We start from the raw sequence: 13,590 nt of genomic DNA, 5'->3' as shown, positions 1-13,590 counted from the left end.
AATATTTCAACATAAATATAATATTTCAACATAAATATAATATTTCAACATAAATATAATATTTCAACATAAATATAATGCTTCAACATAAATATTATATTTCAACATAAATATAATATTTCAACATAAATATAATATTTCAACATAAATAATATTGTAACATAAATATAATATTTCAACATAATATTATATTTCAACATAATATTATATTTCAACATAATATTATATTTCAACATAATATTATATTTCAACATAATATTATATTTCAACATAAATAGAATATTTCAACATAAATATATTTCAGCATAAATATATTTCAGCATAAATATATTTCAACATGAATATATTTCAACATAAATATAATATTTCAACATAAATATAATATTTCAACATAAATATAATATTTCAACATAAATATAATATTTCAACATAAATATAATATTTCAACATAAATATAATATTTCAACATAAATATAATATTTCAACATAAATATAATATTTCAACATAAATATAATATTTCAACATAAATATAATATTTCAACATAAATATAATATTTCAACATAAATATAATATTTCAATATAAATATAATATTTCAACATAAATATAATATTTCAACATAATTATAATATTTCAACATAAATATAATATTTCAACAGAAATATATTTCAACATAAATATAATATTTCAACAGAAATATATTTCAACAGAAATATATTTCAACAGAAATATATTTCAACAGAAATATATTTCAACAGAAATATATTTCAACAGAAATATATTTCAACAGAAATATATTTCAACAGAAATATATTTCAACAGAAATATATTTCAACAGAAATATATTTCAACAGAAATATATTTCAACATAAATATAATGTTTCAGCATAAATGTATTTCAACATAAATATAATATTTCAACATAAATATAATATTTCAACATAAATATAATATTTCAACAAAAATATAATATTTCAACATAAATATAATATTTCAACATAAATATAATATTTCAACATAAATATAATATTTCAACATAAATATAATATTTCAACATAAATATAATATTTCAACATAAATATAATATTTCAACATAAATATAATATTTCAACATAAATATAATATTTTAACATAAATATAAATTTACGTGTGGATCCATCAATGAAGAACTCTTTTCGTCCATATCGCAATTGTTTGGAACGTCCACGGTTCCAACCATTTCCCTTTCATCGTTAGCCTTACGAAAATAATTTGAAGAAGTCCTGCTAACAAGAGCAGACTGTCATGTCGAAAGTCAAATGTTAATATATCAATATTATATAGCTCACTCTCGAAACGAGACCACATCTTTCAAAAATAATAACATTTGGAGAAGATGCTATTTTAGGGATGCAAATGACTCCCCGTCGAACTCCTGACCACTTTTAGCTTGTGTCACATTTTCATTATGCGTCCTAAATTGATCCACTAAATTTTTCCAATTTTTTTTACTTCATCCACTAAAAATATTTTTAAATTACCAACAAGTTTAATAAACATAACAAAGTACCTGTTTCGTCCATTTTTCCGTAAATTTCTTACCAAGCAATTAGCTAAATATCTCGGTTACGATACTCATCACACCTTTTGCCACAAATTGAAGGCTTATTTTTGATAAAATCAATCAACTTTTCCTTTTTTTTTCTACTTCTAGTCGTTTTTCTTCTGCTTTCTTTTCTTTTAATAAATCTTTTTTTTTGATACATTCTTCGTTAGTTATAGCAATTTGGTTAATATAAGCTACCCTAAGTGGACGATCTCATTACGCAAAATAATTTGAAATAACGCAGCTCTTCTCTCATAGGCTGAAACCTACCACGTTACTAATGACGTCACAAAATTCCAAAGAAAATCGCCTAGCGAGACGCGAAAAAGTCTACTCTGAAGAGAGCGATTTTCCGACAACGCCCTCGCTCAGAGGTTTCTCTTTCCTTGCTCCAAAATATCGCGATCATGAAAACAATAAGAAATTTTATCAAGCGAATTTTAAACATATCTGTTGCATATCGCTGGTTTTTCTCTCACAAATCGCTCTCATGAAAACGGGCCTTAAGGCTCGCCAAATTATTAAAAAAATACATTTTCAGTTCATTGGTCGCGTTTCTTATAAATGTTTTGTTTTCGCGGGTTTTATTTTAGGAGGTTAAGAGCGAAATTGTTAGTGTTTTGGTTGGGTTAATATCGGGTTGGACAATTCTTGATGCGTAAGGCTTGGTACTGTCCTCTAGGTTGCGTTATAGAAGGCCCATCGTGATAGCAAGAATGGGGTTGGGGTGCGCGGCGCCATCAGGCGCCAATACGGGGAATACTCGGTGCAATGCTCAAAAACATAGGGAACAAAGGCTTAACTTTGAATTTACATAACTTCACGAATAATTGTTTCCGACAAAATATTTTTGCACCATTGAATCCCTAGCATCTTAACCTTTTTTTTAAATGAGCTCAGGGACCTACAATTAAAAAATCCCAAAGGGGCTTTCCCTCAAGTTCTTGGGGTTCCCCTTTCCACATAACCCTGTTGAGGTTAACGATAATAGCGTGTAAAAATTAATGCGCCAAATTTATATAATCGTATTTTAGTGGTATCCATTTTACTTTAATCAATTTTGGTTGTATCTATTGTAATGGCGGAGCTGTGGAAGTGAAAGAAGCGAGAAATTTCGAAATTTTTTCCCAATTTCGCCATCGCGCGCAAATGTTAAGACCCCGCTCCCCACTTCTGAACTGACCACAACCCCGAGCAACGACCACCTCAAACAAGCCGGGGGTCCCTTTAGAAGGAACGCTTTCAACATTTTTCGAGAGAAGCTCTCTTATGTTTTTACACCGTACCGAATGATCAACCTTAGAATCCCTCAGCAACGGAGAAACTTTGTAAACCCCAAATGGGTAGTTTATTTGGAAATGTTTAAGTGTAAATAAATGTTTAAATTTAATTCGAAGTCGTCTTCAATGTCACCTTACACACACGCCTAAAAATAAGGCCAAGTTATTTTTCAGTCGGCTAATGGTGTGCCTAGATACCCTCGATACCCGAACGAGATAGTGGAAGCTTGAGGAAATCTACTCAAAGTTTTATCTAATACTAGCTTTAATACCCGGGGTCTTAGTTTTAATGATTTAGAGTAGAAAAAACGTAACACACGTAACACGCGTAGCAAAAAGTCCTGAACTACTTAAAAGTCTCAACTATACCTCCCCTTCTACGAAGTCCCTTTCTTTGACACTAACTCCCCTTCTACGAATGTCATACTAACCTGTTAAAAATGGTTAAAGGAAGATAGGGGGTGCCACTATCGCCATACACCCCTCCCCCCCCCGTACTCGGATTCTCGGAAGCTGAGAAAAAAATTGAATGCGGATACCAGCCGGAAAAATAGATAAGGGAAACAAAGAGGCGAAAATCCAAAGTCAAGTAATATATAATAGAACTATGAGTAAAATAAAATTAGATTAATAACCATGTCAGGTATTTGGAATTAGGTGCGTTTCGTTGGAAATCAGGCCCTGAACATTGAGTTAACCGTTCTCGAGTTTTTAGGAACATGACATACAAATCTATAACTATAATCTCTTAAAGTTTGTCCTTTTATTTATTTATTTATTTATTTGTATGTCATGTTCCTAAAAACTCGAGAACGGTCAGGGCCTGATTTCCAACTAAACGCGCCTAATTCCAAATACCTGACATGTTTATTAATCTAATTCAATTTTATTATATCTAATTCAGTTTTATTTTACTCGACTTTGGACTTCCACCTCTCAGCTGGAGGTTTTGACGGGAAGGGCTTATCTTAGTCGCCCGTAGGGGAGCGTCCATAAATTACTTGAGGCGTTTAGGGGAGGGAGGGGGTCGAGCTGAATCTCACTAAATCTCACGTAATTTTTTCCCGCACGAAACTGTAAAATTGTGATAAAACTGGGTGAAAGTAAGTAAAAAATGCCTAATCCTACACAATAACACCTTTGCGCATAAATAAATAAATCAAACACTAAAAATACGAATTTTGTAAAATCTCACGTGATATTAGGGGGGATTTGAAAAATGTCGCGCATTTACTGAAACAATAAAAATACGAATTTTGGAAAATCTCAACACAAGTCATGTGGAAATTAAAACTCGAGCATTGTTAGCCCTAAAGCTTTGAAATTTTAACTCAATGTTCAGGGCCTGATTTCCAACTAAACGCGCCTAATTCTAAATACCTGACATGGTTTTGATCTAATTCAATTTGACTTGGCTACTAGTTCAATTTTATATTACTCGACTTTGGACTTTCGCCTCTTTGCTTCCCTTATCTATATTGCGGCTGGTCTCGGCTTTAAATTTTTTTCTCGACTTCCACCACTTTGCTTCCCCGACACATGTGGAAATTAGGAGTGGTAGCGGAGGTTTTGACGGAAAGTAGGCTCTACATTGACGAACATAAATGTAAAATTGTTACTTGCCAGAAATTTTTACAACGGAAAATACGACATATTTCGAGATTTTTGTACGTGTAAACTAAAAGTAAAACTGGACTCGTAATCGAAGTATTGGCGACTCACGGTGACGCGCACTCGCTTCGCTCGAGCGCTGGGGGCGCGCGGCGCCACCCCAACCCCATTCTTGCTAATCAAGCTGTGCCATCTATAACGCGACCTAGAGGACAGTACCTTGTATAGTCTCTTGTGGTGCGAATTAAACAAGGGAGAGCGACTGAGAGATGAATCGATCCCACACGAAGGAGTTTTCCCTCCTCCTGGATGCATATATTAACCCCACCTACGGACATCGTTTCCCGTGAAATCGTACGTAGTATCTAGCGAATTGAATTCGCCGTAAAAAAAACCACATTTTCGGTTTGGACATCGGGCATGTTTAGCGGAAAATGAATACGGTTTGTGAAATGTTTCTTTCCTATCTGTATAGTAGCCCACCGTCATTTTAATCCTTTAATAAAAGCTTTATTTCGGTCACCGTCATTTTAATCCTTAGACCCCACGTCTACCACAGCAGCATATTTCACGTATATTGTGGTCCTACTGGCGCCATTACCACTCCCAACAAATAAAGAAAGGCCGATTTCCGAAAGGGCAAAAACGGCGCGACGGTGAGCTCTCTTCGCCGCGGAGTGAATTCTATGCCCCGAACTGTTCAGTTCGCACCTCTTTAAAATTAGTATAACTTTAAAATTAATTATTTGTGGCTAATAATTTTTGCACCATTAGGTTCCCCTTAATAAGTACATTGGTAAGGTGCAACTAAAAAGTGGCGGGGCTATTGTTCCAAATAGCCCAAACGGTAAGACTTATAGTTATAGATACTCTGGGTGTACTCACTCTGGCGCTGAGCCGCGTAAACTAAAATTGGTGAATCTGATTTGAACTCTTTCATTCTCGGCGGCGATGAATGTATAAATACATTGATGATAAAATTTCTGAGGATTTCTAAGAATTGGAGCGGAGAAAGAGCCGTTTCTTGGTCCATCCGGGCTACTAATGAACATTCGGTCACACTCTAAAATAAACAGAAAAAAACATTTTAAATAATTTTAGCCAGCACTGTGCGTGATTTTTACTAAGCTGGATAAATATCTACATATATATATATTTCAGGTCTAAAAGCGTTTACAACGACTCGCTCATTTAAACGAAGTTTTTTTTTATATTTAAACGCACTTTGTTCAATAACCCAATGGTTGTATCTGATTTTAAGAGCGCATTGGGCTTATATATGGATATCTCATATCGCCCACCAAAGACTATTGCCATAGAGGTTTACTGTACCGCTTTGACCTAGATTAAAGATTAACTTTCAGTATTTACTCCAAGTCATAATATACACTACATTTCGAATGTCGGGTGTTAAATAACTAGATAATACATCAGTAAAACATTGCGTTATGAAAAAAATATTTTCAAAATTACTACTATAGCAGTTTACTAATTCACTTTTTTGGAACTTACTAAATAATAAATCTACAAATGCTATGTTTACAAATTTAGAATAATTACTTGAATAGAAAATTTGGAAAATAAATAAATTACTAATTCGAAAAACTAAATGACAAATTTTACAAAGAAACTGATTGAGTACTCCTGAAAATTAATAAATAATTTTTGTAAAAGATTCATAAATCAGAAAAACTAAATTAAAACATTTCATTAAAATTATTCTCAATAAATCATAATGAAGTTTATTAAATATCAATACCTTTAACCCAATATTTGAAAAGCTATCGTAAACTTCGTATTAAAGAAGTTGACCAAGAATAATGAGTAAGTTGTCAGTCTCTATTTTTTGTTTCATTTTAATTCTAAAAACCCTTTAATTTTAAAGGGTTGTAATGTTAGAACGGTTCACATCGTTACCTCACCCGACATAGCTTTCATTTCATTGAAAAGGCTAATATTTTAAGAAATATAAATTTTACCTAATATTCTGGTTCCCAAAAATTCATACCTGAATACTTAAAATTACACAATTCATCCTTATGTAGAGCAAGAGTTAAAGGGTCATTCCATGACAAAACGACCTAGTTTTTTTTAATTTTAACACCCGACCCCTTTCGATTTCGCCAAAATTTTGTATACAAGGTTTTTTGGGCCTAGGAAAACGATTTTGACAGTTTCATAACGATCGGTTCAGCCGTTTACGAGATACAGCATACGCGTTTTTTCAAAAGTTCGCCTTGACCCCCTAAATGTTTTCTAGTATATCTTATGACATAATTATCGCAAAATCACATGTAATACCTCATTTTAAAGACAATGCGCACCCTAATATGAATATATAATCAGAGTTGTCATTTGACGTAAATGTCATTAAAATCTGGGCCTTTAAATAATTTGACCTTTGACCTTGCCCAGACACCTCAGTCGTAGGTCAACGATTTTAGCATTTTTAAAATTCCCACTATCGAATACATAATAATCACTCAAAATCTCAAAGTAATATTTGTAGTTTTCGAGATATTAATTTTTGAAATTTACCCCACCACACACAAAATGAAATACAAAAACCATTTATTTTTATAGTTTACACACCAATTAATTTTTTATTTACACAAAACAGCTTAAACTTCTTTATACATGGAAAAGGCTTTGGTAATTTTATTTTTATCGTGTTCTTTGATTTGATAGCCTTTCGAATTTGGTAAACCTACAAGAATTTCAATTGCACATAGAACATTTTCACTTGACACCCAACTGCTATCGATCCTTCTGGGCCATGTGTATTTGTCCGAAATACCAGGGGGACGCAAAAAGTTTACAAAGAAGTCTCCAAACTCTTCTGATACTTCCTCAATTAATCCAACGTAAAGTTGGCCTTTGTAGACGCTGGCTACCAAATTTCCCACTTTAAAGTTTTCAGCCTCTTGATTTCGAGTATCTGACAATTCTAAAGTCGAAACCTTAACTGTGGTTAGCGAATCGTCATTAGATAACGGAGAAACCATGATTTCATTTAACGATTTCGGAACGAATTTATGAAACCCTCGAGTTCCTTTTACTGTTATGGCTTTAGAAAACCTTTCTTTTAAAAGTTCCTTTTGTCGCTCAATTTCTTCGTTTTTAACATAGATGAACTTGATATTTTCGAAGTTTGATAGGCAGAAATTAAACATATCTGTTGGAGTCAAAATCTGTCCAGTCACTGGTCGCTGAAGACTGACTCTTGCTGTTTTACGCTTCACTGTTCCGCCAATTCCGTCACAATGTCCCTTGCCATGAGATGTGGCAAAAAAATGCCATTCAGCGTCCAAACCAAAATCTTGTTTGTGGCAACAGAGATTAGAAAAGTTGTATTTGTTTTTATACTGTCCAGCACATCCATCCGTAAAATAAATTAGCTTTCTAACATTAGGAACATGTGTTTTTATATTTGGAATTAGATAAGTTAAAAAACTGTGAACAGTATTGGTTGTATGTGTTCTGGTATCACTGATAATACAAAAATTTAAGTGGTTAAGTTCTCCGTTTTCGACTACCCTGAAGTAGATTACGAAGGGATGCACTGTCGCTTGAGAATTGTCCCAATGGAACCCTTGTGCTTCGTCTTGAATTACGAAGGAATAGTTCTCCGCAAAATCACCGAGAACAATTACGTCACCAGGTTTTAGAGTTTTTTTGAGGTTTTTAAGATAATTAGATTGCGACTTAGATGTGTAATGATGACGCGTTAGTTCAAGTAGTTTAATGGCCAAAGAGTCGAAAAAGTTTTCAACACTCTCGCTCAAGGTCATGAGCTTTGTGCTGTCAGTTGTCACCCATTGCATGAACTTTATATTTTCAAAATCTTCTAAAAGGTTCGTTAAATATTCATTTTCAAGTAGACCATTTTTCCCAGGACAGTCCTTGCACACCCTCATCATACAATTCCTGTTTTGAGTGTCACACACGGTGAGCGCCATGAAATCGATATCACATTTTAAAGGACAAGGAGACGGTAGAGCTGATATCATTAGCTTGACATTTTGGTGATAGGTGCAGACACACACTGAATGTGTACCTGACGAACCTGCTAATACACACCAAGGTGGTCGTAGATAACAAAATGACGAAAATCCTAACGTCAAATCATGCTCTTCCTTGAATTTGTTATAGAGCTCTCTCAGGTTCAGCAGTACAAGCCTCTTTTGATGATGTTCTTTTTGACCTGTCTCGTGGTTTCTAACTGACACAAACTCCTTTTGTCCAGGTGTCATACGACTGTTATCGTCATTTTCGTAAAATTCAACGACCTTTGATTTAACGTCTTCGGTCAATATTAATCCCTTCGATTGTTTCTCTGGTAGCGAAAGAATTCCTTGACTAGATTTAAGATTCCTGCTTCGTTTGACCATGTATTCTGGTGCTCCAAATTCCTCCATTGTGCGTTGTATTCCAAATGGTGACAAGGTCAGGATCTGAAGCTTTTCGCCGTATGATGTCTTGGAGTTATTGAATTTCTCTCTCAGTTCGTTCAAAATATTCTCATATAATCGATGTTCTTCGAGCTTTCTAAAAACATCGTCCGTAACCATATTATCGTCTGTTTCATCAAGAGAAATTTCCATTGACTCTTCTAATTTGCTTTTCAATGAATTGTTCACAGCGTTTAACTTAGTCCTGCTTAGAATTGTTTTTTGGCGAGATGACAAACCTTCTGTACAAAAGTTAAAAAATATATGTATTTATATATGTATACATATATAAATTCTTTCAAATTGAATATATTTCTTACTTCTTTTAACAGGAGATTCTCCCAAGTTTATTAGAGTTTCGTTAACTGCCACTAAAGCTATAGCTTTGTCGTCTTGCGTCGCATCTCCCGATGAACAAGGTTGACTAAATGAAAAAGAATCGCTTTCTTGTGATTCTTGTGCAGTGTGAACTTCTGAAACGTCCAACTGTATTTGGAGTTCATCCTTTACTTTTTTTCCAGCAGACATAAAACACTGGATGCACAACTTATTTCCAGCGATAACTTCAATTCCTCGTAACTTTAATTTTTTGAACAAATCCAATGAAATAGTTTTTAGTCCACTCTTTCTTTCAGCGTCGTGAGTCCCAAAAGGATTCATACACTTCTTTTGACTCGTTGAATACCTTTTCATAAAAAGTTCTTCATGGTGACGACATATGTTTCTTATTTTGGACATAGGTATAGCTGTTCGGCTGCTAAGAACTAATTTGTCATCCTCGGACAGATGGTTGTTGATACCAACTGTTTTCGAAAGTGTTTGCAAATGACATTTACTACTGTCTCTCCAAAACGAACAATTTCGATCCATTTCAGGGCTTTGTTCGAGAATATACAGTTAAATAAATTCTATTTCGCTACTCAATTATCGCTGTTAATATATTTAACTACTCAATTATAACTATTATATATTAAAAAGATATTAAAACATTTTTACGTTATTAAAAACGTAATCGATATGACTAAGAGCAATATTGGGTTTTCTTGAGATATCTAGCACATTTCCATTTTAGGGTGCAGTAAGATACGCTACAATAATATTGAACGCCAGACTATACTAAGGACAAGCAATTTAGTGATGTCTTCTGTCTACAGATAACATGCAAAACTAAAAATAATATGTAAATAACTCAACTTAATTTAAGAATTAGTGTATTTGATATTCTAAACTCAAAATTACCAAAATAATAATATTTTTAATTTATTTAGTAGGTCAACTAGTTTCGTGTATAAAATAGCATTTTCATTAATTTGAGGGGTAAATTTCAAAAATTAATATCTCGAAAACTACAAATATTACTTTGAGATTTTGAGTGATTATTATGTATTCGATAGTGGGAATTTTAAAAATGCTAAAATCGTTGACCTACGACTGAGGTGTCTGGGCAAGGTCAAAGGTCAAATTATTTAAAGACCCAGATTTTAATGACATTTACGTCAAATGACAACTCTGATTAAATATTCATATTAGGGTGCGCATTGTCTTTAAAATGAGGTATTACATGTGATTTTGCGATAATTATGTCTTAAGATATAGTAGAAAACATTTAGGGGGTCAAGGCGTACTTTTGAAAAAACGCGTATGCTGTATCTCGTAAACGGCTGAACCGATCGTTATGAAACTGTCAAAATCGTTTTCCTAGGCCCAAAAAACCCTGTATACAAAATTTGGGCAAAATCGAAAGGGGTCGGGTGTTCTGTGGCAGGCGTTTTGTCATGGAATGACCCTAAAATATTTTATGGAAGGGTCAGATAATCTATACATATTCAGATATAACTAATATTTTAAGTAAATTAAATTATAATAAGAATGTTTTCCTTAGCAAGTCTTTCCGTGTATTTCAGTTTTACTTTTCACTAAATAACAGCATGAATCTATTTAACCCAGGAATACTCAACTCTATCATTACCCACGGTATACTCCAAGAGAAGCCAATAAGAACGAATTAGGAAATGATGCCATTTTAGGGCAAGATAATTTAGGAGAGCAGAATTACCGCGAAATGACTTCTCACGGACGGTTCGCGTTATTTTGTTAAAAATAAGTTGAAAGTAATAATTATTTGTAGAATAAAAATACAAAATGAAAGAATGTAACTCCGATCTTTTAAAAAAGATTCTATCGAATGCCTGTGAGGTTTTTAACAATTTAAACGTACAAACTATCTCTGAAAAATCAGTCTTTACCATATTTTTATTACAAAAAATGCCATGTTTTAATTGTATTATAATAATAACTATTCTAATAATAGTATTAAATAAACACATGGATCCATTTAATTAAATACATTCATGAGAAATACTACAAAAAGGTAGGAACTAACGCTTCGACTGCTTATAAATAACCGCCGAGTTCTATTTCGATAAGTCACTATAAATTGGCTCCGCCCCGCGCGTCGTCTGAGGTTACCTAGGGTATTCCAGTTGAATATTCATGGGTTAAATAGATTCATGATAGTAGTTGATATATTTGCTGGCTACAATAAGATTATCTAATGTATTTTTTCATGTGCATTTATGTTCACAAAAATATCTGAAGAATAATGAAATTAGCCGCAGTTTTCGTTTCCAGCAACATGCAACAAATAAGCTTTCGAATAATACGAGTGTAAGCAAATGTGTGAGAAAGCAACGTACTTGGGATCCGGGTGGGCGATGGGGATGTGCTGATGTCACTCACAGCGCCAGAACCAGCGGTGACTAAAAAAAAAACATTTCAACGTTACAAAAAGTGCAGCCTTGATATTTGAGAATCATAAGAAAAATTATATTTAATGTATAAGTTCGAGTACTTCGTGGATGTAATATAATGTTTCGGACCATGGCCTTCTTCAGCCACTAGACAGAAATGTTTAAACAGTGCCTGTAGAAGGTCCACCATCAAAACGATCCAAATCCCTTTAAATTCATGAAGTATCCGTTTTTGAAATGAAGAGCACACATTTTTCATCATGGAAAACCATTCTGAATTCATGATTCATGCAAGAAATGTACATAACAAACAAACCTAAGTTTTTTAAATTTTTTTAAACAACTTTAATGTATTAAACTATTAAATATATGTATATACAAGTGGTTTTTATTAGTTTAATGCCTTAAAGTTGGTTAAAATAATTTAGTTTTATAGAAAAACCTCTTAAGCATTTTCAAGTTTAATTTTGCAATAAAATTAAAGATGTCATTGTCTCTATTAATTTATTTTTTTTTCATGTCATCGTAGGCAATATATACTTGTATGATATGTAAACTAGATAAGAAACAGCCCTCTGTTGAAAATTCAATTTCTGTTTTATTTGTAATTCATGTATTAAATGATATTTAATTATATTATAGTCAGTTTTGAATCAAAAATACGCAATTTCATGCAGTCGGCCCCACCACGTTTTGGAATCTGATAACAATTGTAGAGTCACGTTTTGAAATTGGGCCGACTGTGGCCCGACGTTATTTTGGAGTAGGAAACAAGTACGTTTAGTCGGCAGATAGCTAACTGTAAAACCAACCGTCGGCCGGCCTAGCCATTTCAGGGTTTCGACCGACGTCGGCCCGACAGAGAATGGTAAAAAAGATTGTTACTGGAAATATTAACATAAAAATTTAATGTTTGAAATATTATTTCGCAATGGACATCCATTACTTGTATTTAAGGTAATAAAGTATTATTTAGTGAATACCTTGACGTTTTGTGCTTATTTACTATCTGAATTTCGTTTCTCTAATAAATTAATATTAAACATTGTAAGGTCTTTTTGAGTCGGCAAGCGGTCCAAAATATAGGGTCACCATACCGACTTTAAAAGGGATCAAAAACGTACTTACGCGGAAATATCTAAAAAAATTTTAAGCCCGACCCTAAATCGATTCTTTACGCTACAGGGCTTTGACCACCCTCAAAAGCCATTCAATGGTAAACCCAAATTCACTTATCATCCTCCCTATAAAAGGCACTAATGGGCCGATAATCATTTTATGAAAGCGAATGTTTCCCCCTTAAGGTTCTGGAACACCATCATCATGTACCATACGGACGTTTCGATAACAAGGTGGACCACTAGACCGTAATAGAAGCCTTAATTGTTTTAGAGTCCCTATACAGGGTGTTTCAGAGAAGTCTGACACAAATTTACAGGCGTGTTCTTTGGGTAACAAGGAGACAAAAAGGTTCTAAGAAACGGTTTCCTAAATTGAACCGTATCCGAGTAATTGGTCGTCAAAAATCGACCTCGAAAACGTCGAAAAACGCGCAAATGTGTAGTTTCTATTATTCCAGGGCCGTCACCAGGGGGAGGCCGGTAGGGCCCGGCCCTGCCTAGAATTGGTTTGGCCCTACCTAGAAATTCGCGAGAAAAAAAGATTAAAGCCCTTGGCCCTACCTAAAATTTTCGTTTTCCTACAAGGCTCCATATGTAGGTATTATCAGTTTATAACGAATCTTATCCGGGTAAGTTGTACTGAGAGCTAGTCTCACTATAGTGTAGTGGACTACAATACAAGCAACGTTAGCCTATATTTGGTCTATCACCTGGCGCAACTTTCTCTCTTTGACTTAAAGGCGGATGCACACATAGCCTTCGCGCGCGAAATTTCGCTAGCAAATCGCCATG

At 33.9% G+C, this 13,590-nt stretch overlaps 1 protein-coding gene across 2 annotated transcripts in view; it reads right to left on the bottom strand.

Annotated features, from left to right (window-relative positions):
- LOC149933353 (suppressor of lurcher protein 1-like) overlaps positions 1 to 13,590 on the bottom strand; it is a 127,605-nt gene that overhangs the window by 50,764 nt on the left and 63,251 nt on the right. For both annotated transcript variants that reach the window (XM_090156299.1, XM_090156300.1), the window contains 2 exons: positions 11,624 to 11,686; positions 5,362 to 5,539 (listed from right to left, as the gene is read on the bottom strand). In XM_090156299.1, the coding sequence (XP_090012425.1) occupies positions 5,362 to 5,539; positions 11,624 to 11,686 (241 nt within the window). The remainder of the gene's footprint in view (positions 1 to 5,361; positions 5,540 to 11,623; positions 11,687 to 13,590) is intronic.

This window comes from Leiobunum rupestre, chromosome 8, assembly GCF_980474605.1.
Source record: "Leiobunum rupestre chromosome 8, qqLeiRupe1.1.hap1, whole genome shotgun sequence".
In the NCBI taxonomy this organism is placed as follows: Eukaryota; Metazoa; Arthropoda; class Arachnida; order Opiliones; family Sclerosomatidae; genus Leiobunum; species Leiobunum rupestre.
This window is presented reverse-complemented; position numbering and strand designations above follow the sequence as displayed.